This window comes from Balaenoptera physalus (genome assembly GCF_965194825.1).
Source record: "Balaenoptera physalus genome assembly, chromosome: 4".
NCBI classification, from domain to species: domain Eukaryota; kingdom Metazoa; phylum Chordata; class Mammalia; order Artiodactyla; family Balaenopteridae; genus Balaenoptera; species Balaenoptera physalus.
The window spans coordinates 25,165,364-25,192,521 of record NC_138891.1 but is presented as its reverse complement, the minus strand read 5'-3'; the positions used below and the strand labels follow the sequence as shown (position 1 = coordinate 25,192,521).

Below are 27,158 nucleotides of genomic sequence, written 5' to 3'. Positions count from 1 at the left end.
CAGGAGGAAAAGAAAATGAAGGAGAAGAAAATGTTGGTACTACCTGATTCTATTAAGCGCACTGGAGATGGGCTTATATCTATAAAAATACAACAGGGTCATTTAATGCTCAAAGAATGGCAGGCAGAACAGATCATTTGACCCAAAAATTCTAATCTAGGAATCTGTCCAAATTTTTTTTTCATAAATGTTTACAAAGATATATGTACAAGGATATTCACTCCCAGAGTATTTATTAATTTGCAAACAATCTAAAGGCCTGGCAGTAGGGGCTGTTGAATAAATTATCCATACCATGGATTCCTGGGCCACCATAAGACACAATAAGGTAGATCTCTATGTACTAACATGAAAAGCTTTACACAATATATTACACTTAAAAAAGCAAGAGGCAGAACACTGCATACAGTTTATTACCTATTAAAAATATTTTCAAAATTAGTAGTATTTAAATACCTCTGTGTGATATGGACTGTTAATAGCAATTACCTCTGGTCAGGAAAAAAAGGAATATGGGAGGAGTAAAAAGGGATTATCATATTTTATTTTGTTCTACTTAACGTACATACTTCCTGAAGTTTGTGCAGTGAGAATGAGTTCATCTATTACTTGTGTATTATGGTTTTTAAAACTTTTAAAAAATAATTATATAAAAATCACAATAGCTACTCAGTAGGAAGCTGTTCATGTTAAATAGCGAGCATTAAGAGGAAGGAATTTATGAGCAAGTAGGAGTTACTGAAGTAATACTACTACTACTTTGTATTCAGAAAAACACATTCTTCCGAGGTGCGCAGAGTATGTCTATTGAGTCTGTTTTCAATTCTGTATGCTAAGGACATAATGCAACGTGATTGATTTTTTTAATTGCTAGCTCTGTGATGAATTACCTGACTTTTCTCCCTCGACAGCTTGTTCATTGAGTTATGTTTTGCTAAGGTTCATATTAAAGTTACTTTGCATCTCTGAGCACACGCCATATGACCGTGAAGGGGGCTGGACCCTGTGCTGAGTGAAGGAGGGAGAAAGTCCTCCTTTGATGAAGGTAATTAAGAGCTAAGTTATCTATCAGCACATGGAGAACTTTGTATGAAAAAATAAATCACTGAAGTAGTTGTATAGGTTCTGAAATCTCATCTATTTCATGAATTTTTTCTTTTTTACTCTGAAGGAATTCATTCTTATTTCTATGTGGTATGGTTTATTACTCATGTCTTACAAATAGGGAAACTGATGCCCAGAGAGTTAAAATGATTTCCAGAGAGTTTAAGATGTGCTCCAGAACCAACTTGTCATAGAAAAATTCTAGGACTAGTAGTTCTTAAAATATATTTAATAACCTGTTGAGAGGAGAGAATTTTCAGTTAAAATCAATCTAAATTTTTATTTTGCTTTGGTCTGGGTTTGGTTTGGTATATGTAGGTGGGGAGCTAAAATCACTTAGAGGTGGGTTTAGAAATATGAGCCAGACACAAATTCATGGACACATAGTTCTGGTGCCAACTAGACCTCTGGTTATTGTTTTTCTACATCCCGATGGTTCTTTTTAAGCTTATGTTATTTTTGAGAATTTTCTGAATTCCCTTTCCCACTCCAAAAGTTACATACACCCAGAAGCCCTGTGCTAGCAGTTCAGGATCTAAATAACTAAAAATAATCTTTAGCTAAAAAAATTTGGTCAGTTCTTCTCCACTTTCAACCACAGAGAACTCTAGTGTTCCTGACATTTATGAAGTTACCATGAAGTTTCAACAAAGCCTAATCCCCTAGTTTTAAATTTATTTCTTAATTTAAAAAGAAAATACATGCTCATTGTAAAAAAAACAAAACAAAAAAACCCCATATTTAAGTTACTAAGTTTGAAAATAAAAGTCTCCTCACTACCCTACCCTCTCTAGGTTACATACAGTTTGGTATTCATCCCTCCAGATTTTTCAAAAATTCATATACACACATGTATATACTCAATTTTAAAATAATAATGATATCACGGTAGCCCTATTATTAGTTTCTCTCAATTATATATCATAGACATTCTTTCAAATGAGTCCGTAAAGATCTAACCCCTCTTTACCTTCAGCATTTGAGTCCTTTACTGCCCTGCTACTATTACAGAAGTTCCAGTCTAAATATGTATATCTCTTATCATCTAGCTAGGATTTACACACTCCTATTAAAGACTTTATTAAATTAAGTCTGTCACATCAACGCTAGTTACCAGAATCAGGCAATACCGGTTTTAAAGACTATTTTGAATATACACCAAGAAATAACTGCACCATAAATCTCAGCCAGTGAACGTGGTCTTTTGTGGAATTAATCTTCAGTTCATATTTTAAATAATAATGAGTTTCCTTGGTGTGTAAATTATTAATAGGTTTAGTTAATTAGACCTTTTTCCTAAAAAATATACAATTAGCTGAAGTTGAGTTCTTTTGCATTTTTAAGGCATGCTGGTAGATCTTATTATAAAGAGAGAAGGAAGGTTTCCTCTCATCTACACCTAGAAAGACACATTGTTAGCACTACCAGAGAGCACAGAAAATGATTCAATAAAATATTTTCTTAGTCCTACCAATGTTAATAACATGTCATCATTTTTAAACAAGAAAGAACAAAATAAACAAGTACTCAGGGAAACCAAGTTATTTCTACAAATTAGAAAAAATATGCTGAACAAATTATGGGACAGTTAAAGTTTTGGGTAAAAATAAATAGGAAGAATGTGAATTTTAATGAAAAATACTGATAAAATGGTAAGAGCAATTTATAAAATATTACTGTTCTTCTAATCTGTTAAAGTTGAAATAATTTATTATTTTCCTGATTAGTAATTATAAAAAAGCAAGATGAACTGATTATCTTTACTAAATTGGTTATTTATGTCATCACAAATTATAACTATTATCATACTCTTATCTTTTCAAATAATACTTTTCTTTTAAAATCTAGTGTATTGCCAATCCCCAGCATTCTGATACTCTAAATGTTGGCTAAAATTCTTGAGATTTTTAGAAAATGTTCTCATGTAAACATACCTACAATTTGAAACTAGAAAAGTTGGACACTGGCCATAAAGCTGAATCACCTAAAATATTTACCTGTACAAATGATTAATGTATGGGTTGACTCCCAAGGAATTCATCCAGTTCCGAAATGTCCTCTCTTCCTTGCTTTCTCCTAGAGTAGACACAAGTTCACACTGATGATTCAGGACAAAAGAAATCAAGAACTATATTTTAAACCATTGTGGCAGGTACAAACTGGCCATATATACTTTGCCATGGTTCCTACGATACTACAATCTTTTTAGGGGGAAAAAATCTCCTACTGCCAAAGTCCTTGTTTTCCCTGTCTAGAAAGCCTCCATTTGCTTTCTAAATGTCTCCATCTAGAATCCCTTACTTGATGTCTGTGAATTACTGAGCCATGGGTTTCTCTGTTAAGAAAAGTAACAGATAAACTTATGTGGTCCTATCTGTAGTTAATGATTACATGCAAAAGGGATTGGCTAAAAATTAATAAAGCAGCCTTTTAAGGTAGCATTAGCACATTAAACAAAAATAGAAAAGCTATACCTTCCCCAATGCAGTATCTCTAAATTTGTACAGATTATGGTTTTACACAGGAAAAGTGTCTGAGCACACAAACCTGCATTTTAATCACACCAAACAGCAATGAAGGGGAGAGGTAATATAAAAACAAGCAACGAGGGGCTATAACTATTTTACAGGCTTCCTGAGTTATTTTAGATTGTCCCTACTGAAAATACATAAGGGACACAGTCCCCATTCAGAGTGCGAAGAGAAAGACACATTTCATCATAGTAAGTCACTAGACCTCAAAGATCACCTCAAGAAGAAACTCCTGCAGGCACTATTATTGAACCTGTGATTACCTACGCTCCCTGAGCAGTCCCTTCACAGCAGTGCTTACCCCATCCATAAGGGAAATGTGGGCTCTGGTGTGCCACAAAGTGGGCAGAGAGAGATGGGGGCTCTTTTTGCCACGTCTGCTTTCTGGTCATCCCCTGGATTGCAGACTGTCCTAAGTGACCATCTATAAATATTATTGTTTGTTTTTCAGCCAAGTTAGGAGACAATGGAATGGCCTTGCCTACACCTCATCACCAGACTCTTGAAAATTTGAAACATCTACACTTCTCACCACTTCTAAGCCACGGGCAAGTCCAGGTCACCATCTGGACTTTGACTCATGTGGGATCCCCAGGGCAATTTGGCACATTTAACCACCTGAGCTCCAGGGGCCCAGTCCTATGCAGTCATCCCTGCAGTCATCTTCAGACTGAGTGCCACACATAGTGTACACCTGCACACCCAGAACAGAAATCCAAACCTTGTGAAATCTAAAAGATTCTGTTTTTTTGTGCCGACTGTTCAGGAAATAATCTGCCCCCTGTATTTTCATGTGGTTTTCAATACCATTACCTAAAGCCTTTCCCAGAATCTGCTTTAATTCTTGCTCTATTCAATTACATAGCCATATAATTTCTTGCTTAAATTTTGTTCCCTCTGGTCTGTAAAAGGTAACTGATCAGTCTGTTGTATCTGCCACTGCCATTTTATAATACATAACTGATATGAGAACCTTTTTAAAAAGAACCAACTTAAACTAAATACTCCTAGAACCCACGCTTGCCTTGTTTTAGGAGTTATTAAATAGGTTCAAATTAACTATCTGAACTTTCCTGGAAGTGACATAAATATAACCATACTATGATCAACAGCTTGATGCATGTGACTTGGGTTCACCTTTTAGTTGTTTCTCTATTACATTCTATTATTTTGCTATGTATATAAATTTTTTTCTAGTAATTAGAGAATTTTTACATTATTTCCATCTAGGAAAATCCAAATTATGTTTTAAGATTACAAACATCGATAGTGTATAACAATAATTTAATTTTTACTTAAAGTAATATGCAATTTCTGCTGAACCTGATGATAAAAGACATTAACGTTGTATTTTGACTGAGTTCTGAAACTATTACAAACTTCAGTGTTTCCTATTTCTTCCTATTGTTCTAAACTAATTATATCATTATTTTAATTTTTGATACCTGGAAAGTAAAACAGATTTTATAAGTGAGCATTTATTTATCTAATACCATTTCAAATTGTCTCGGTAAATAAATGCTAAAAGCCAGAAGTGCTGTGCATTTGCGCAAGAGCCATGGTAAAGCATTACAAACACATATGTATTCCGGACTGCAAATGTTGTCTGGATTTCAGACAACTGAAGCCATCTTCGAGGTAAAATCTTAATTGCTGACATAAAAGAGAGAAAGAACTATAAAACATTCTTTTCACGTTCAGGGCTAAACTGACAATGCAACTGATAAAAGTTTCAGAGAAAATAACAAATATATTAAAAGTAGGCTACTAAGAGGAAAGAAAAGGAACATCTATTGAACACTCACTATGTGTGCTAAGTGATGTATTAAGTGTTTTCCTCTTCCCGACCTGAACATTATTGAGCACATACTGTATGCTAAACTCATTCATTCATGAAAGGTCATTTTAACTTGCTCTGGAATTCTTCAAAATAAGTATTATTAGTCCTGTTTTATATATGAGAAAATCAAGGCTCACAAAGGTCACTCAGTTATTAAATGGTGGTGCCGTGATTTGGACAAAGTCTAATTCCATGGTCTCTGTATTTTCTATCACCACAAATGAATTCTGAGATTGTCTCTCGATATGTAGCCCACATATTTGGCTCAATTTAATATAAAGATTTAATATTTAACTGGGCTTTTAATTTTCTTTAATTCCATACAGATAAAATTCTTTGCCAATGAGGACATACTAATATATGAATATGGGATGTGATAAGGTCAAGCTTCAAATTTCATAAGGCTCTACAAAAACAAATGTACAGAGGAAAAAATTCCAATGACAGTCAAAGTCAAATTCATTTTTGGCAGATGTATCAGGACATACATATGTTCTAAATAAAGGTGACTGATAAATATTTCCCACAGTATCTTTTTACATAAATAAAGTAAATACTAATGGAAATATTTAGCAATCCTATTCACACTGAAAAATTCCAAAAGCATGCTGAACACTAGCAAAAGAATTCAAACGTGACAAATAGGAGAGCGAGCAAGTTGGAAAAGGTATCTAGCAAGAATTCAGTGACTATAAAAAGCAGATCATTTTTAATATGCCACTCTAAACAATGCCTTCTACTGTAAGACACAGAGGAATTTTGAAATTTCCCAGACCGATAAAAACACAGCAGTCTCCCTTTAAATTTTTTAAAAGTTCTAATCCCTCACCCTAAATTTCTCTGCTGAAAAATCAACATTTTTTAACCTATCTTACCTCTCAGTTACATATCTATGTAGAGAACACAATCTTTATTTTACTGAACTTCTGAAAGAGTGAATTAATCATATTCCTCAAAGAACATATTTGTTAAATCTGAAACTTCTTTCATTAATCAAAAAGCTGTAATCATAAAGTGACCAGGACCTTGGAACTCTGGTTGTGGCAGTCAAAGAGAAAAAGACGATGAAGCTGATTTCTCACTCTGTCTTACTGGGGAAGAAGGGAAGAAGGTGGGTGATGTGAGAGAATGAACAACACTGTAGTATCAAGTTCTCCCCACCAGGAAGAATCCTCACCTGAGGACCAGCTTCTCCAAACCAGGGCAACCATGAAGACTATTTTAGGAGTGGCCCTAACCTCTGACAACTGCCACCACTGCTGCCACTGTTTTTACTCTTAGTGCTGGTACTAATGTGGGTTTTAGTATGCATGTGAGTGAGTGTGAGGATGGCAGAAGAAAAGGAGAGAGGCTGAAACAGATAAGGAGAAAGAACTAGACACTGAGAATGTTTTTGTCATTATGATGATTCATATATTGTAAGCGTCAATGACATTTAGTAAATGTAATGTAGCTAAGTAATACAAAATGATCTATGTTATAGAATCTAAACAGATCCTGCCAAAGATTACTTAAGATAAAAGATAAGTTTGTTTATTCACAGCAGAGGGATAAAGGCTTTACATCAAATCATGAAATCCAGTTGTCAAAATTGATTTCTAATGTGTTAACAATTACACTATTCCATCATTATAGAAGGCAAATTATGTGGAGAGTTTACATAATCAAGTCTTGCTCTGCTATTCTAATTAGGTTTCATTTGTGTTTCTTGCTTGTCATCATTCATTCTTTAGGCATATTAAGACAGAAAAAAAAAAACACAACATGAACAATGCAAAAAATAAATATCAACCCAGACAGAAAGAATAAATGGTACTAATAAAAAGAACATTCAGAATGAATATATTTATAGAGTATAGAAAAGTACTAAATACAGTACCTACATTAGGAGGGGTCAAATCTGCATTTCATGAAGCAAAACAGGAAAGTATTATAAATTATGAGACAGATAACAATAGCCCACACACAAGACAAGTAATGAATATTGTAAATTTTTTCATGTACACTAAACACATTAAAAAGAGAACAACACTGGAGTCAAACTGTAGCTTTCAAAGGAGAAAAAAGCTATAAATAATTATTTTTTCCAATAGCTATAATTCATTGTCCATATTGGTGGTGTAATTATGTTATGTGGTCATTTAAGAGAACGTTTTAAATGTATGATAGTTTTCACTAAACTCTTATGGAGAAGTGACAGTCATGTAAAATCTACCTCAGCATTCTCTTTTAGCCAAAATGAAAAACGACTTTAAGTTGAACTTTTTAATGGATGCACACTCCTACACACAGTGAACTTCATCTCCCACCACAATCCCCTACCTCTGACGGTGAAGTAGGACAATACCACAAAAAGATACACACAGTGAATCAATTAAAGACAGAAAGAGCATACCTTCCAATAAATTCATATCGATGTCATTATTATCAGGCTTGTGTAGGCTTGGGTATGTGTTAAACAGGTTAGCTACAAAAGCTAAATTAAGTTTAGGATTGCCTGAAACCACATCTGCAGGAGTAACAAACTGTCTGCAGCCCAGTTTATCTGCTTCCCGAAGCATGAATTCAGCACGCTTCAAGTCATTTTCCTCCTAAACAATGAAATAAAACAAAAATGTTCAAGATTAAACTTTTTACTGGCATAATTTTTAATTCATATACATATTTATAAGCAACTACTTTTTTGGAAATATATCAAATAATGGCTCAAAATAGGGTAAGAATGTGCAGGAATTCCAAATTAACTTCCCCATTTCTTTTAAATCGGTAAGAACAAGTCTCCGAGTTTTCTTGCTGGGATCAGAGGAATATTTCACCCTCATTGCTGAAGTACTCAACAAAACTCTCAAACATTGTATCAGTAAGCTTCTACTGGCTGAATTATAGGTAACTTGCTCAAGGCCATATACTAGAATGCTTTCTGGCTAAGAGGCTTAGCTAGCTCACCCTTTCTACTCTGGTATTTCCAGTAGACTCTTTTCTCAATGAAAAACAAGTTGGGATACATATACAAAATATTAAAATCAGTAGGAACAGCACTTTTCACAATTGCAAAACCCTGGAAACAAACCAAATGCTTATCAACAGGAGAGCAGATGAAAACTGTGAAACTGTTATATTCACACAATGACATATAACAATATGAGTGACTCAATATAATATGTTCAAAATAAGTATAGACATTTAAGTACCTGATAACTTTATATGAAGTTAAAAAGTAGAAGAAATTTTGTAGAAAACAAACTTATGGTTACCAGGGGATAAGTAGGGGAGGGATAAATTGGGAGATTGGGATTGACATACACACACTTCTGTATATAAAATAGATAAGTAATAAGGACCTACTGTGTAGCACAAGGAACTCTACTCAATACTCTCTAATGGCATATATGGGAAAAGAATCTAAAAAAAGAGTGGATATATGTATATGTATAACTGTTTCACTTTGCGGTACACCTGAAACTAACACAACATTGTAAATCAACTATACCCCAATAAAAAATTTTTTTTAATTAAAATAAATTTAATTTTGTAAGAAATACATTTAGTTGAAAGAAAACGATAGCAAAAGAAAGGCAAAAAACGATGAACATAAGATTCAAGATGGTGATTATCACATTAAGGGGAGGCAGAGAGATGGCATAGGGAAGAACTACACAGCTAAATGTAAACTGATGTCAAAGTCTTAACTTTCTTGTTGGATTGAGTGTTTGTATGAGCTTGTTACAATTTCAATACAAACAAACAACTACCAAACAAAAATAAATAAAAAGAGGGACATGCCTGAACCTATGATGAGAGTATATCATGACCAAGGATTATGACTTATCTAATTCTGTGCACCAGAGTTGTAAATAAAATGTAACTGAAATCAGAGAAAGCAATAGGTTCAATGCTATTAAACAGCAATAAAAAGCTCCTCAGGTAGACGTGAACAAATCACAATATGTGGACCTTACTTAGATCTTAATTCAGATAAATTATAAAAAGAAAACCTGACATTTATGAGGCAACAGGAAATGTCAACACTGACTAGTTATTTTGATATTACAGATTATTATTAATTTTTTAGTTATGTAAGGTATTATGGTTATATTTTTAAACGGTCTTTATCTTTTAGAAGTACATATTGATGAAATGATATCATGTCTAGGATTTGCTTCAAAATAATATGGAAGAGGAAGCAAATAGGTAGGTGATAAATGAAGAAACAAGACTGACCATGAGTTGATAGTTGTTGAACTTGGGGGATGAACACATGGTAGTTCAGTATATTAAGTCCATTCACTTTTGAATAGGTTTGAAACTTTCTGTAAGTTTTTTTAACTTCCTAATTTTTGTACTCAAGCTAATCTGTAAAGTTTGCAATACTGATTTTTTAGATTTTATAATAATGAAAAATATAATTAATTAGTGATGACTCAAGTTGCCTTTAAAACTAAATATTCTGGATATTACACTTTAAGTACTTAATAGATTTTCATACAAACTATAATCTGACCAGATTTTAAGGTTTCGATAGAACCATCCCTGGTATTTACAACTTATGCTAAAAGAATGGGCTTCCTATAAAATGTGTTAGATGGGTCAGGATTTGTATCAGTTCTTCCTACACCATAAATACTAGGAATTGCCATTTTTTATTTTGTGTATTGTCAAATATAAGTTGGAAGAACTGATAATCAATTGCTTAGAAATCTCATAACAGCTTGTTGCTCCCTTTCCTTGTGCACAGTCGCAAAAGCACCCTGGTGAGTTCCAGTGACGTTGCACCAGGGAAATGTGGGTGTAGGGTTGATTCCACACATACTCAAGGTCAGAATTCTGCAATTCCCCTTCCTCACTCATGACAGCCAGATGGTTTAGCATGGAAATTTGGAGCCTAGGGCATGAAAAATAACTTCTGAAAAGCAAAGAGCCAAGGTTTAATGAAGGGCTGAGGACGCCACCAGGGAATGCTGCCTGAAGCAAACTGTACTCTAAATATGACTGTACTCGCTAGTCAAATTCGTAGAGATGCAAAGTAGCATAGTGGTTACCAGGAGCTTGGGAGAGAGGGGAATGGGGAGTTATTATTTAATGGATACAGACTTCATTATGTGATGAGGAAAAAATTTTAGAGAGGGATACTGGTGATGGTTGCACTTACTGCAAATGTAATTAACGCCACTGAGCTGTACACTTAAAATGGTTAAAATGGTAATTTTTATGCTATGCATATTTTATCAAAAATTTTTAAAATTTTAATTAAAAACTATACTCACATTAAATCCTGAAAAGTCAATGGCAATGGCAGGTCCATCATCCCGGTCACCTTTAGGTGCAATCTGATTAAGCAGATGAAAATAGGCTCTTGAATCCTTTAAGGAAAGAAACAAAACAGAATTTTTCAAATGAATAAAATCATCATTGGATTTAGGGGGAAAAGTATTCAAATTGAAGCAACTGTCCTCATCTCAAAGAATGGAATAATAACTTAGTAACCTTTACTTATTACTTACAGGATCCTGAATGCACTACGCTGTTTCACACTTGAGAGCTTCTAGCAACACTGTTTCCTAAACCTGGAATGCCCTTCCTCACCTCTTTCATTTGTTTACACTCCTAAGGATCAGCATCAGTTAAGATTAGGGTCAAGTTTCCTTGACAAGTCTCTTCCAGTGGGGAGGAAAGTGTTTCAAGCTGCTTCGGTTCAGAGACACACCTGAAGACCTCCTTTTGTCTACTGATTCCCTATGCCCTCTGATACTTTGGCTTCCTCTTAGCTGGTTGTTGAGAAAGTAGAAGTATTAAACTGGTCAAGCCCACAAGGGCCTCTAGTCTAGCAAACAGATGCAATTCTCAGTCCAAATTAACAGACATTCTCATTATAATCTAGTCTATCTGTGGCATACAAAAAGGGAAACGATGCTTTAATCTGCTAATGCTAGCATCTCTTTCCTCTCACAACCAGTTGTATTTCCTTTTAAAAGCCAATAAACCAGTTTTTTTTTTTTTAGTAAAAGATTTTGTGATTATAAGTGGGGGATCCACCGCACACAGAGAAATGCAAACATTTCATTTTCTACGCTGTGTGCTTGTGAATTAAACTTCAATTCAAATTTAAGTCTGTGATTGAAGTTCTTTTTTGTCTTTGTTTAAAAAATCACAGCCATAACACACACACACATACAAATTAAGTCTGAACTCCTTTTGCTTTTGACATGCATTCTACATCCTTTTTTTATGTCACAGATTTGAACATTAAAATATGAACCTTAATGTCCTGGCTGAAATTGCTGATGGTACGCCATCCTGCATTGGTCAGATGGTAGTTCACCCAACGCAGCAGTAATTCCTCTGGAGAAAGCTTCATCAACTCTTCTAGATCCTCACCTTCATTTAGCAATGCAATCAGGGCTGAGAGGAAAACAATGAAATATAAATTCTTCCCATAGTAAGTATATATCAATGAAAAGTAAATATTTTTGATGACCTTACCTTCATTCCTGGAAATCTCAATATCAGCAAAAAGACCAACTTTGATGATCTGCCAGAGAAGTCCCAAGACCAAGTGAGGTTTTCCTTCTTTGAGATCCTGTGCACCAATGTTGACCACTGTACAACCAATGGCTGAGGCAGAATTTAGGGCTAGGTTTAAATTTTCCTGAATCACCACAAAGAAAAATACACGTGAGAAAGTACTTTCTAAACTCTTATCAACAAGTTGTGAAGGGAAATAAGACACAATGGATGGTGAAACTTCCCATTTTTTAACATAAGTAGTACTTATATCACCTCTATATGCCAGTGACTTTCAAAGCCATATCTCCAGGCCACACTTCCTCCCAGCACTACACCTGTATACATATTTGGTTATGTCTACCTGGATGTTTCACAAGTATCTCAAACTCAACATGTCCATAATTGAAGCAATTTTCTGGCCATGCTTCCCTAGTCCTCCTCTAATCCTCTGTCAAAACTGGCTTTTCCTTTATTTCCTGTCTTGGTTGATAGGACCAACCTTCATTCTTGCTTCTTTCTTCCTAAGTCAGAAACCTGAGCAGAATCCTTCTTCTTCTAACATCCTGTGACCAATTTCTGTCAATTCCACCTTCTAAATACCTCTGGAAACTGTCAGTGCCTTTCTTCAAGTTTCTTAATTCCTTCCTAACACCCATGCTCAGACTTACTCTCTAAAACCCACCTTCCATAGTACCCTGCTGTTGGTATCCTTATTAAAATATGGACCCAATGGCATTCCCTAGCTTTAAAACCCTACAAATGTTCCCCATCATTCCCACTATCTCCTCTCACTCACTCTGTTCCAGCTCTATAGAGCCTTTGAACTTGCTGTTCCCTCTGCCTGGAACACACTTTCCTCAAATATCCACAATTCCTTTATATTGCTCAAATGCACCTAATGGCTTTCTCCAATTGTCCTACACAAAATAGCAAGCATCACCACAGCCTTTGCTGGCACTCATTATTCTCTATTTCACTCTGTATCATTCTCTGACATGTTATATAGTTATATGTTTATTTTTATATCACCCCCAATTAGAGTATGAGCTCTAATTATGATGAGAGAAAGAACTCCTACAACTCAACAACAATAAAACCTGATTAAAATATGGGCAGACAACATGAACAGACATTTCTCCAAAGAAGATGTCAGATGGACAGTAAGCACGTGAAAAGAAGATCAACATGACTGATCATTAGGGAAATGTCAACCAGACCACAACGAGGTACCACTTCACACCCATCAGGATGTCTATTATTAAAAAATAAATAAATAAATAAAATAACAAGTGTTGGAGAGGATGTAGATAAATTGGAACCCTGTGCATTGTTAGTGGGAATGTAAAATGGTGCAGTTTCTGTGGAAAATAGTACGGCTATTCCTCAAAAAATTAAACACAGAAGCACCATAGAGTTTAGCAAATCCACTTCTGGATATTTACTCAAAAAAAAAAGCAAGCTAGGACTCAAACAGATATTTGTATACCCATGTGTGTAGCAGCATTATTCACAAAAGCCAAAAGGTGGAAACAACCCAAGTGTCCAGCCACAGATAAACAGATAAGTAAAATATGGTATAGGCATACAATAGAATATTATTCAGCTTTAGAAAGGAAGGGAATCCTGCACAGGCTGCAACATGGATGAATCCTGAAGACATTATGCTAAGTGAAATAAGCTGGTCATAAAAAAGAACTATTGTATAATTCCATTTATGTGAGGTACCCAGAGTAGCCAAATTCATAGAGACAGAAAGTGGAATGGTGATAGCGAGGGGATGGGGGAGTGGACAATGGGGAGCTTTTTTTAAAAAATTAATTAATTTATTTATTTATTTATTTTTGGCTGCACTGGGTCTTCGTTACTGCACGTGGGCTTTCTTTAGTTGAGGCGAGTGGAGGCTACTCTTCTTTGCGGTGCATGGGCTTCTCATTGCGGTGGCCTCTCTTGTTGCGGAGCATGGACTCTAGGCTCACGGGCTTCAGTAGTTGTGGCACACGGGCTCAGTAGTTGTGGCTCGCGGGCTTCAGTAGTTGTGGCATGTGGGCTCAGCAGTTGTGGCTCACAGGCTCCAGAGCGCAGGCTCAGTAGTTGTGGCGCATGGGCTTATTGCTCCGCGGCACGCGGGATCTTCCCGGACCAGGGCTTGAACCCATGTCCCCTGCATTGGCAGGCGGATTCTTAACCACTGTGCCTCTAGGGAAGCCCCAGGGAGCTATTATTTAATGGGTATAAAGTTTCAGTTTGGGAGGATGAGAAGAGTTTTGGAGAAGAATGGTATTGATGAATCCATGGCAATGTGAATGTATTTAATGCCACAGAACTGTACACTTAAAAATGGTTAAAATGGTCAATTTTATGTTATGTGTATTTTACAACAATGGAAAGAAAAGGAAAAATGGCCCAGAGCCATCTTGAAGGTGCTCTCTATGGCCAAATCTGGGACAAGTTAAGCACCAAAATAATCAAGCACAGTAATGAATTAAGCCACTGGAAAAAGTAGGAATTCCTGAGTCCTATCAATGACAGAGAGAGAGAGAAGAGGTCTCTGGGTTACAGAAGAATGCCAAATAATAAAAGACTGGTAAATGTGGAGGAAGTGCTGGAGTTGAAAAAAAACCATAATTTTGCAACCATCATGGTAACGACCAGGTTAGGAAAGAATCATCAATCTAGGGAATCTAAAATCTAGGGGAAAATTCTGTTATGGAGCAGGATATCTGCATAGCCTTCAAGTGTTTCCTCATGGACTGCTTATTAGTTGCATGGGAGAAAAAGAAAAGGAAACAGTAATATTATACAGTGGAGAAACTGGGTAACATCTTAACCTGATGATAAAAACTAACATCAACTATAAGAGACATACAGATATCTTGTGCCTCTCAATATACAAATTTATAAACTTGATAACTATACTGTGGTAATATAAGAGAAAATCCTTGTTCTGAGTAAATATATGCTAAGGAATTCACTGGTAAAGAGCGACGAGGTATGTAACTTATCCTCAAGTGGTCCAGGAAAAAATGCTGTGTACACACGCACACACGAGGGAGAGAGCACAAATATTAAAGTGGAATAAACCACTAACAATAGGTGAACCCAGGTAAAGGATGTATGAGTGTTTTTGTACAGTTTTTAGTTTTGCAATCTTTTCTAAGTTTTAAATTATTTTCAAATAAACCTAAAAAAAGGGTAATTCAAAGTTTTTTTTATCCAAACATGCCATTAATTTTAATCTAAAAGCTTACTTGAGGGCAATATTTATTTAATAATATTAATTAATTTTTGCTTTAGTTGTCATCTATCAATGCTATACCAGTGATCAGAAACACAAATGTACAGAAAAAGAACCACCAAACAACAAAAAAAACAGTTTGGGACAACACAAGACAGCAAATTGGAAAAGACACTGAATTAGAAAAATTTACAGTTACCTTGGCTTTTAACTTTTTTTTTTTATTCCCTCCTCAAATTTCTTCCCTAAATAACAAATGCATACTATGTACCGATGACATTTTTCTGATCACCTTTCACCTTTTGGAAAGGCACGGTGGCCTGTTTGCTACTAGGCCTTATTTTTGTGGCCATTTAATGGTGATAAATAATCAATACAGTCAGACTTTTAAGTCACCAAAGGTAAGAGGAGGTAACTTTAAGAGCTAGGGGATTTGTTGTTAATTGTGTTTGATTTGCTTTGGGGAAAAGGTAGAGGTTGCCTTTTCTTCTTTTATTTCTACAGTCCACATTCGGGTGGGGCCCCTGCTCCCACAGTTTGTTTACATTTTTATGTTTACTAGCCAGAAGTTAAACAAAGGTTTACAAAGCAGAGTGATTATTTCAATGGCTTCCTCTTGCAGTATGCTGAAGCAATTTATCTTGCTGAGCTCCAAGTAAATGGCTGTATCTCTTGGGGTTTAGTCAAGGGTAATTGAAGTAAGCATTTGGAATTAAATTATTTTTGTAGTGGTATTAAGCAATATTCATTTAAATGCAGTTCTCCCAAAAGAAGGCAGAACCAGAGAATCCTTCAATACATTTACAACCTAAATAAACGTGATAAATGTGAAAATATTTTCAGTAAATTTCAAGTATTTTCTAGATATTCAGAAGATTTTTCATACCTTCAGATATGTTTAATTACCTTAAATCAAATCAATATAACTTTCAAGAGACAGCCTCTGCCAATTTACGCTAGACAAGTAATATTTTTCTCTCTTCATTTCTCTTTTTTTTTAAATTAATTTATTTATTTTTGGCTGTGTTGGGTCTTCGTTTCTGTGCGAGGGCTTTCTTTAGTTGCGGCAAGCGGGGGCCACTCTTCATGGCGGTGTGCGGGCCTCTCACCGTCGCAGCCTCTCCTGCTGCAGAGCACAGGCTCCAGATGCGCAGGCTCAGCAGCTGTGGCTCACGGGCCTAGTTGCTCCGCGGCATGTGGGATCTTCCCAGACCAGGGCTCGATCCCGTGTCCCCTGCATTGGCAGGCAGATTCTCAACCACTGCGCCACCAGGGAAGCCCTCTCTTCATTTCTAAGAGCATAAAGAATGTTTGCTCTGGTTGTGATTCCCCAGAATGCATTAGCTGGGGAAAGAACTGGACTGAAAATTATTCCAGTAATAGTGTTAATCTTGCAATGACCCATTACCTTGACAGCATGGTACTGTGGCCAAAAGAAATATGTAATTTCACCAGATTGACCGTAATAACTAGTGAGAACCAAAACCTTCCACTGCTTTTCTCAGCCTGGACAGTGACAAGGAAACCACACCTTAATGTGACTTTGCACTTATTCCTGTGTCTTCACTGGCATGACTTTATTCTTCCAGGAGAAGAAGGCAAAATATTTGATTGTTCATTGCAGCCACTACTTGCAAGACCTATCAACTCCGCAGTGGAAAGCATCAATGGACAGTTAATCCTCTAAAAGATCCTTTGACACCCTCACCTTGAAATCCTCCCCTTGCAATTTCCACCAGTTCTGACTGTTGCATCAGTTGCATCATCATCGTTACCCAGTCATCCGTCTCCTCTCTTCCCCTCTCCCACAGTGAAAGACCCACCTTAAACCACAATTCCAAATCATCAATTCTAACCTCAGCTTGAAGACACTGCCACGGCTTTGCAGGTGGTGTTTTCTCTTACTGCTGTAAGCAGTAAAACTCAGCTTTGTCTTATCAGCAGGTTATGTTGGTGATATATGGAGAACCAGCTTTTGATGTTAATTTTATTCAAAAATGTTGGCTTTACAAGTATAGCAAATGACTTACGAGTAATTGGCTAAAAATGGATTGAAAATAAGGAGCTAAAATGTGCTTCCTCAAATAAATGGTAGTTTCTAATTGGTAAATACATTATTGCCCTACTGGAAATGAGGGAATGGGATGACCACTATTGTCTAGAGCCAATTCTAAAGAACAAGAAGTAACAGGAGAACCCCATACAGAGGTTGCTCTCCAAGTCCTAACATGGACAACTGCCCTGAGTGCTCAACCTTCCTTCCTGAAGACCTGTTTTGGTGGGGACAGGCGAGAACAATGGGGAACCTTCACCAACGGAGATATAAGAGAGGTGTTGTTCCTCCTTGTGTTTCAGTGTCCTAATCTGTAAAATAGGATATCTTACCTTACAGAGATATTAACAAAACAATCAAGCAAACATGGCAGTTTATCTTGGATAAGCCATCCATTCTCTCCCATCTATTTTGTGCATCAGTGAATTGTCTGTGTCTAAGATAGAGTCCACTTTACCAGGCAGAAAAATTTACACTGCTGTGTTAGATGGTTTCTCATGTCCCTTCTATTTTGATTAACTATCCAACTCTTTACTAACAGTCTCAAACAGGGATTGCAAGTTTTCTTTCTTTTAATTCATACCACTTTGCAAATTTTCATTTCCAATAAAGCTTCAATTCCAGATGAGTCCACTTTTGTTAATGATTTTTTTTAGAGGGCTGTGCTAAACACTTATCGGGTAAGGACAAAGGCATTCTTTGTTATTCAGATTTCATCCTTATTTTACATACCATCACTTTCACTGCATTTGTAACGTCCAAATGAGATTTATGTTTTCCCTACTTAAAGTGTAATTGAAGTTAAGGTTATACATGTGTGTGTACATTTGTAAACATATGTAAGTGTAAAGTATATACATACACACCTTGTATATATGTGAGTATATCAATTGCAATGGATTTTTTTCATTTATAAGGAACAGATTCAATCTCCTATACCTACTCTTGTGTTAGTTTCCTGACTTTTAGGTCCCTAAATCATTGGCATCTGTTTGACTCTTACTCATATAATTATTTTTCTTTCAATAATGACAAACAATCAAAAGAATGCAGCTCAGTAACACACTGGGTAGAAAGAGAGATGACAAAGTATCCAAGATCATAAGTGAGTCCTGCTCTTAGCTACTTGATCTCTTTCCCTTGCTTTCATAGTTATTGTATGTCATTTTCATCCTTTTATATTTCTCTTCTTTCATACATCATGATACTTTACCAGCCTATCATCATGAGGTGAAAAACTATATTATCACAATCCTTTACAAATGAATTAGGCTTCTTCGAGATAAAGTTTCATGGGAAATGGGTAGCTGTCTAGCAGATCTATTCCCAGAGCTCTAAAATTACTGAATAAACAAAACAGATTTAATAACCACAGTAACACTTTGCCCCTTCCCAGAGGGCTATCTTTTCTCATTCTACATTAGTACACTTTTTCAAGCAGCTTAGAGACCTCGACTATTACCCCTACTCATATTGGAAGAATGCTATCTCTAAAAATAGAAATATAAAAGACTTAGCCCCTCAGACCCATCCTATAGTATTGCAAAAATAGTTACAGAACATTTTTCTTCATTTTCTCCAATGCACTGCATATAAGTATTAAAAGTAAAACCGTACAATTAATTTATACAATAGTAAGAAATGTTGTATTTCAGATTCAGGGCCATAAAAAATTGTGTGACACATGTATTCTAAAAATAAGATGTATATTTTCAACAATGATAGATATTAGAGGAAACATCCTGACACAAGATATGAAGGAAAATAAACTTCTGGCAATTGCAGTCAGAAAGGGGCTTCTTCAAGAATGGTAGTTTCTGCTAGGAATATGTAACATTATTGGAAAATGGGGGTCAAGAAAGCCATGTTAGTCAACAGCCAATTCTGTACTAATCAAGGATAACAGGAAATGGTAGGACCCCTTGGATAGTCTGAGACTAACTATGTACCACTACTCCAAGGTCATAGCTTCCTTATAGAAGAGCCTTAACAACCTTAGCAAAATCAAGAATTATACCTGCCAATAGAAATAAAGGAAACAGCCTAGCAGTAGCTCACTTTTAATAGCTACAGCTGTGACTAGTACATTAACTTAGTTGCTTATTACTACCACCACGTGAGAGTGGCAGTATAGCTTGGTGATTAAAAGGATGGGCTCTGGAGCTAGACTACTGGGACCAGATCCTGGGTCGGCCACTGTGCAACCTCTCAGTGCCTCAGTTTCCTCATCTGTAAAATCATAGTATCCACCTTATTTTAAGGCTGCTGGGAGGAGTCAAAGGGATAATTCATGTGGTGTGTTTAGAACAGTGACTGGTACCTAGTATGTACTTAGTAGATACTGATATTCCCCTATTGATCTAGAGATTTTGAGGGAAAAAGTGTGGTGACTATAAATTCCTGGACTTTAACAAGATCTGAATGGAGAAGCTGACTACAGAAAAATCTAGTACAGAAAGAATAGCGAAAATTTTGTGAAATGGTAAAACATGTGGTAAGACTATGGAGTATTCTTATCTCAATCAACCAACAAAAACACTGGCATCAAGCAAATATTCATTTATAAAAATAACTCAGTAACTACAATAGTTGAGTAACATAATCTGAATACTACTTTGTTTCATCCACCATACTTTGAATCTTAATTTCTTCATTAAAAAATGAAGCTGAATTTTTACTTAGTAAAAACGTAGTTTTTAATAGGAAACCAAAATTATGTTAAATCAAAGGATTTGCCTGGGCCTAAAGATCCATTAATAAGGGATCCATGATCCTCACAGTAACATGATTACTAGCAAAGGACAAATACTTACAGAAATAGTGAAAGGGGTGAGCTTCTTCTTATTAATGGCTCTTTCATCAATTGTATCTGGTTCAGATAAGTTGATCATTTTACTAAAGAGAAAATGGGAATAATTTAGTTTAAGACTTCCAGAAATGTTTTCAGTTTATTTTTGCAAGTAGACAATAAAGTTAAATTTTGAAAAGTAACCATCCATTTCTTTGAAATATTATACTATAATTCATGTCAGGGACTTAATTTTAAAAATCTAAGAAATATTCCCTAACCTAAAACACATTCATCATTCACTGCAATTGTAATCTTAGCATTTCCTTCTAACTGTTTTCAAACATTCTTGCATTTTCTTTATGTGAATCTTGCCTTTATTTCCTTTAATGATCCTCAACATTCAGCAGCCTGAAATGTTGAACAAAAAAATCCTCAAGAAGGCAAATTTCATAAAGTGGTATCAACAGCATTAAAATTACTGTTGTTGCAGAAAGATGAAGAGCCAGAGACTTGGTCTGAAATTTCAGTAATTCAAACATTTTAAAAGAAACTAATATAAAATTTATCTCTGTATTTTAGAATACATTTTGTATTTTAAAATAAAGGTAAGAAAATACCCATTCAATTCATAATAGGAATCTCCTCTGAAGGTCAGAGGAAGAGATCAGACTTGTAGGTAGAATTCAAGGTATATTGTATATGTAATGTCCTAAAAACTAATATCCTGTACTCATGGATAGTTTTTTATTTTTAAGTAAAAAACACAGAAAAAAGACTGAGGAAATGTGCCAGAATATCAATAATAGCTATTTATGGGCGCTAAGAATATTTGTAGTGGTTATTTTCTTCTTTGAAAGTCTTCTGTTTTTTTAATAAACTTAAAAAATAAAAGACATCTGCTTTGTTCAAAGAAGTATGCTGGGACTTTAGTACACACAACAAGGACAAAGACACGCCCTTAGAGAGTTTACAATCTAGTGAGCAGAAATAGATTGCAAAGAGCCATGGATATGACAAGATTGAATTAAAATGTTAATCTAATTTAAGCACAAATGAGATATATAGTTCTATTATATTTCCTCATGTTCCTGTCCCAGTCAATGATCAACAGTCCCACACTGAGAAGTGAGGAAAGAAACCATGGGGAATTCCCTGGAAGTCCAGTGGTTAGGACTCCACGCTTTCACTGCCAGCAGGACCAGGTTCAATCCCTGGTCGGGGAACTAAGATTCTGAAAGCTGTGTGGCACGGCCAAAAAAAAAAAAAAAAACAAAGAAACCCTGTGAACATTATTAAATGCATCAGAGGAGTAACTCAAAAGTTTCCTGGGCTTCCCTGGTGGCGCAGTGGTTGAGAATCTGCCTGCTAATGCAGGGGACACGGGTTCGATCCCTGGTCTGGGAAGATCCCACATGCCGCGGAGCAACTAGGCCCATGAGCCACAACTACTGAGCCTGCGCGTCTGGAGCCTGTGCTCCGCAATAAGAGAGGCCACGATAGTGAGAGGCCCGCGCACCGCGATGAAGAGTGGCCCCCGCTTGCCGCAACTAGAGAAAGCCCTCTCACAGAAACGAAGACCCAACACAGCCAAAAATAAAAATAAATAAATAAATTAATTAATTAAAAAAAAAAAAGTTTCCTGGCATCGTTAAGGAAGCAGATGAAAAAGATACCAAATAAGAGATTTCATTTGAAAGAAAATGTTGGAAAATATATAGTACTTGATTTTCTATATAATATATATAGAATATAAAAATTTCAAGACTAATGTAGCTACTTGTTAACTAATTTCAAAAGACAATGGGTTCACTGAATTGTAGTTTTCACTGAATGCTCTTCAGTGGACAGTAAGAACATAGCTCCCTTAACGCAATGCTCAACTCACCAAAGAAGGATGCCATCAGCAAGTGATTTGAAAAGACTGCCGTCATTGGGATTCATAGGTATGAGATGCTTACAGTCAGCGTCATTCTCCAGGGCTTTGTTTACCCAGTTAACAAAAGCCACTTTTTCTTCCTCTGAAAACAGAAAATCTTAGTTGGCATACCTCATTTCACAAAATTAATTGCACTGCAAAAACATAATTTTAAATTTCCGTTCAAAAATAATAAATGCCAATTTAAAAAACCCTACTGAAACAATAAAGGGTTTAAGAGGGCGTAGGTTTAAAGAAAAAGGGGAATTCATTCCACTTTTTTCATCTGATATATCAGGGAAGAGTAAGTCATATAGCTTAAATGAGTACAATAAATATTCGGTTTGATTCTAAAATCTTTCCAAATATATAGTGCTTCTGAGAGCTAGTAGATCAGGAACCAAACACCAGAGGTCAGATTACACACACACACACATACACATATATGCCAGGGGGGAAAATACAAGAAACAAATAACCACAGCAATAAATTCCACCTGCCCCCTAAAAAACTTTTATAGAGTTGTGATTTGGAACTTACAACAGAAATACTAGCTTTAATCAAGAGTTATTTGAATGAATAAAATAGCTCCGTTTCTGTAGAATGTCTATTATAAGAAAACTGACACATCTAGATACCAGTCCTACTCTCAGCCATCTTCATCCTCAACTTCTCAACCCATGGCTTCCAGCATAAAAACAGTGATCTTTAGGCAGAAAAAATTGTTGGGCTATGCAGTGGGGAAAATAGGAAGGAACTTAAAGGAAAAATGGTCTACTGCCTTATTATTATTCTGTAAATATAAAAATGATTTAACAATATAAAACTTAAAGGAAAATAATTCCAATTTCCATCACAGGGTAGCTGGCCTTTCTCTTTATTGCCCCAATTCCTAGAACTAGGTAATTTTCCTAAGGGCATATTTGGCAGATACCCCCAAATTCAATCCAACACACACACACAATCAATAAAGACACAAACATTTACTTCTGTACCTATCATTATCTGCCTTCTTATCTTCTTACCTCACTATGCATACCTGCTTAGGAACTTAGAATCTAGGGATTTAAAGATCACTAAGATACTGTACCTCCCATCAAAGAATTTTTAGGGTAGTGATAAGATAAAACAGATATACGAAGAAATGCAACTAAAGGGAAATGAACATACCACAAGAGTGATATAAGTAATGTTTCAGGGAATTTAAGGAAAGAATCATTTCTCATTAGGTTGATCAAGAAAAGGCTTTATGGAGAAGGTACTATTTGAAAGATAGATATTTAATAGGTGTAGATGGTCAGGGAAAGGAAATGTGTTCCAGGTATGAGATACCACTTCCCAACTACTGGATGGCTGTAATAAACAAAATAGACAATAACAAGTGTCAACGAGAATGTGGAGGAATTGGAACTTTCATACGTTGCTCTTGGGAATGTAAATGTGTGGCCCCTTTGGAAAACAGTTTGGCAGTTCTTTAAAATGTTAAACATAGAGTTACCAAAAGACCACTCCTAGGTATATACCTAAGAGAATTCAAAGCATATGTCCACACAAAAAATGTGTACACTAGTGTTCATACAGAATTATTCATAATAGCCAAAAAGTGGAAACAATCCAAATATCTGTCAGCTGATGAAAGGGTGAACAAAACGTGATATTAGCCATAGAACAGAAATTATTCAGCAATAAAAAAGAATGAAGTACAATACATGCCACCACATGAATGATCCTTGAAAATATCATGCCAGGGAAGAAGCCTGTCAAGTGAAAGGCCACGACTGTATAACTTCATTTACATGAAATTTCCAGAATAGGCAAATCTATACAAATAAAAAGTAGATTAATGGTTGCCAGAGCCTGGGGGGAGGGGGAAATGGGGAGTGGCTGCTAATGAGCATGGGGTTTCTCTATGGAGGAATGAAAGTGTTCTAAAATTACAGGGTGCTAGTGACTGTACAACTCTGAATATATTAAAAACTACTGAACTATACTTTCAAAGGATGAATTTATGGTATCTCAATTATATCTCAATAAAGCTGTTCTTTTTTTAAAAGCCATTAAATGTTCTGTATCTGGTTCTAGATAATGGTTACATGGGTGTATTCATAGGTTAAAAAAATCCTCCCATATACTTAAGAATAGGGCACTGTATGCACGTTACTCTGTGCATCTTACACCTCAATAAACAAGTTAAAAAAAAAAATCTATGGTGATAGACATCAGAAAGTGGACAGTTACTGTTAGAGGCAAGAGGGAGACACCCAAGGTGATAGAAATGTTGTGTTTTGATCTGGTTGGCAGTTGCATGAATGCAGCTACATGATGCATACACACGTGAAAACTCATTGAGCTGTACATGTAAGATCACAGCACTTTGCTAAATGCATATCATACCTTACTAAAAAGTTTTTTTTTTTTTTAATGGAGAAGCCATTTCATTAGAATGGACAGGCAGAAATAGAGTTAAGGAGTAAGTACCTTTCAAAAAATGGAGGTAGCAGTTATAGACCACTGCCTTCCCCACTACACTTCCCTGGTGGGGAAAAACGTTAGGAAAATATATACAATGGGTAGGAGAAGTGTGAGTATATTGTTAGAGGAAAATCCATTTAGAAAGGAAGAGAACCAAGAGGATAATTAACAAATTCAGATCTCAAAGGAAGAAAGAGGGGGAAAAGTTAAAGTGAGTTTTTTATCAGAAATTTTAAAAGCGTAGTTCTAATTATGTTAACATGAACAAAAGGAACTTGGCCAAAGGCTTTTAGGCATCTTGATCCTGAGAAGCAAGCTTAGCATGGGGCAAGCCATCTCCTCTTAGGAGTTAATGTGACTCTGGATTTCCCACTGGGCTACAATCCAGTGATCCTATCAGATCAAGCAAATCAGGTGCTGTGCTCTACCAGTCATTTGGTTGCTTGATAAAAGATGAATCAGGAATCTCAGTTCCCCAAAATGGAAAGTCCTTGCAATAAACCTCTCCACCATCCCTAAAATAGGTCTAAAGTAAACTCATCTCACCGGTCAGGATGAAAAATCCATTCCAAGGTCATGATTAAACACATTCAGTGCTGAAATATAAATAACTTCTATTTTGCCATTTCTAATCTCTGTTATCCACTGTTCCTGACACATAGTAAAAACTCATTTATTATTACTTATCATAAATTCTAGGATTTTTCATTCTGACACCTCTGAAATTATGAAACATTTCAAATCTGATGGCACTTTATAATTTAGTCTCATTTTCCCTCAAGAACACATAAAACAATGGTGTGAATTACAATAAATGTCATCTTAGATTTGATGAAATACAGGACTTGTTGAATGAACCAATGACTGAAAGATTAAATTTGGAGCAGGTGGTTGGTTACCTGAATAAGAATGCTGTGTGCCCTCACTGGAAATGGATGAAGTTCCTCCAATAGCAGTAATCCCTTCTCTCTTGTTAATTATTTTTCTGAATGTTTTGCTGATGTCTTTGCTTTTTAACTCTTGCATTAGCTGGAATGGGAGAGAAATAAAATTGACTCGATTAAATAACCATTAAAATCCGTGCAGCGTAAAGGATAGTTATTTATTCAGAATGACATCAAAATAAATACTAATCAGTTGTTCTTGCACTTATTGCTTGTGTAGACAGATAACTCTCATGTCATTTTATAACAACACGAAATGGACAAATGTTTGCACCCCAACCTATAATCAAACTCAAAGTGTACATACTGAAATTGTTTGCCTAGAATTGCCATGGTCTTTTGTACTAAAAACTAAAGAATAACTAGCTACATGATGAAGATTTTAAAATGCCTTAACAAAGATATTATCCCATCTGAACAGCTCAAACATATACATGTTAAAGTCAAGAAGTCAGCTTTTGTTGGGAATTACACAGGTGTAGAGAGAAACGCCCTCTGTCAGTCCCTCTGTCACTGGCTACCCTAGAGCCTGGATAAACTGAATTCAATCAGTTCTCCATGCAGCAGACAAAGTGAGTTTTAAAAAATGCAAATCTGATCATGTCAATTCATACTCTATTCCACTGGCTTCCTACTGCTCTTAGGATAAAAGCAAAAATCCTACAAGACCCTGATGACCTGACTCACTTCTCTAGCCGCATTCCTAACCCTCAGCATCTCAGCTCCAGCCACACTGATGTGTTTTTCAAGTGCTTGAGAGCATTCACCACCCCTAAAGGCACAGAGGCTCTACACATGCTGTTACCTCTGCCTGCCTTGCACAGTACTCATTTCCCCCACCCACCCCTTTCATCTGTTCCTTCAGCTGGCAACTCCGTCTTCACAGCTTCAGGGACAGTCTTCCATTTCTCTGAATCTCTGAGTTCCCTAACCTCCCCACCAAGTTCACTTCCTCCTACTACAAACTTTCAAGGGACCTGTCCTGCTCTGTCACAGCATTTATCACAGTTATCTTTTATCCATCTCTGTGATTCTGTCCTCCCCTCCACCTGTAAACTCCAGGAAAGCTGGAGCTACATCTCTTTTTGTTCAGCACATTACTCACAGTGCCTGAGTTCCTGGCAAGAAAGGAACTCAAATATTTGCCAGGTGAATAAAGAATGCAAAAGCAGACAATTTCTATTTCATAAATATTTATTCAATTATATTAGTGAATAAATTAGTTCATTAATTTTCATATGAAAGACACAGTCATGGTGGTGTTGATGGAAGGTAGTGACAGCTCTACCTCAACTGCCAGCTGGCAACGGCAACTCAGTCATCTCTCTCAGCCTGAGAGGTTTGAAATACCTGATATGCAATATTCACTTCTATTTTTCTTTTATTGGTGGAGTCATATATTATTTTGCATCTTCTTCAGTTCCCTGAGTCTCAAGGTAGTTTAATAATGAAACCATAGCTGGCATCAAAATTCACCTGGTGGCTTTACCGAAACTGAAGATATAACCAATCACAAGGAAACAACCGGTTTCTAGGAGGTATATCTTCCATACCTTAGCTATTTCAGTTACAAAAAAATATTCCACTTCTCAAGACCAAGTACTAAGATACGAAAATATTCTGCATACAGAGATAGTCAAAAAGCATTTAAATTCAACTGTAGTTTTAGTAGGGCATGAAAGATGATTATCTAAACCTGACTTCAATTCCAACCATTTGAGAATACTTTTTTCCTTTGTTTTATGAATTATCTGTGGAAATTACTGTTG

The 27,158-nt window shown here is 35.9% G+C and overlaps 1 protein-coding gene and 1 long non-coding RNA gene across 3 annotated transcripts in view; one reads left to right on the top strand and one right to left on the bottom strand.

The window, feature by feature from the left end:
* The window catches only part of PLS1 (plastin 1), a 109,195-nt gene that overhangs the window by 16,805 nt on the left and 65,232 nt on the right, over nt 1-27,158 (bottom strand). For both annotated transcript variants that reach the window (XM_082461238.1, XM_082461239.1), the window contains exons 4-11: nt 25,345-25,474; nt 21,944-22,076; nt 20,081-20,162; nt 11,956-12,121; nt 11,732-11,874; nt 10,740-10,835; nt 7,871-8,066; nt 3,102-3,180 (exon numbers count right to left, since the gene is read on the bottom strand). In XM_082461238.1, coding sequence (XP_082317364.1) covers nt 3,102-3,180; nt 7,871-8,066; nt 10,740-10,835; nt 11,732-11,874; nt 11,956-12,121; nt 20,081-20,162; nt 21,944-22,076; nt 25,345-25,474 — 1,025 coding nt within the window. The remainder of the gene's footprint in view (nt 1-3,101; nt 3,181-7,870; nt 8,067-10,739; nt 10,836-11,731; nt 11,875-11,955; nt 12,122-20,080; nt 20,163-21,943; nt 22,077-25,344; nt 25,475-27,158) is intronic.
* On the top strand, nt 2-11,725 carry LOC309660552. The gene is made up of 3 exons (XR_014263457.1): nt 2-1,045; nt 10,211-10,290; nt 10,979-11,725. It is a non-coding gene; the product is annotated as an uncharacterized lncRNA (long non-coding RNA).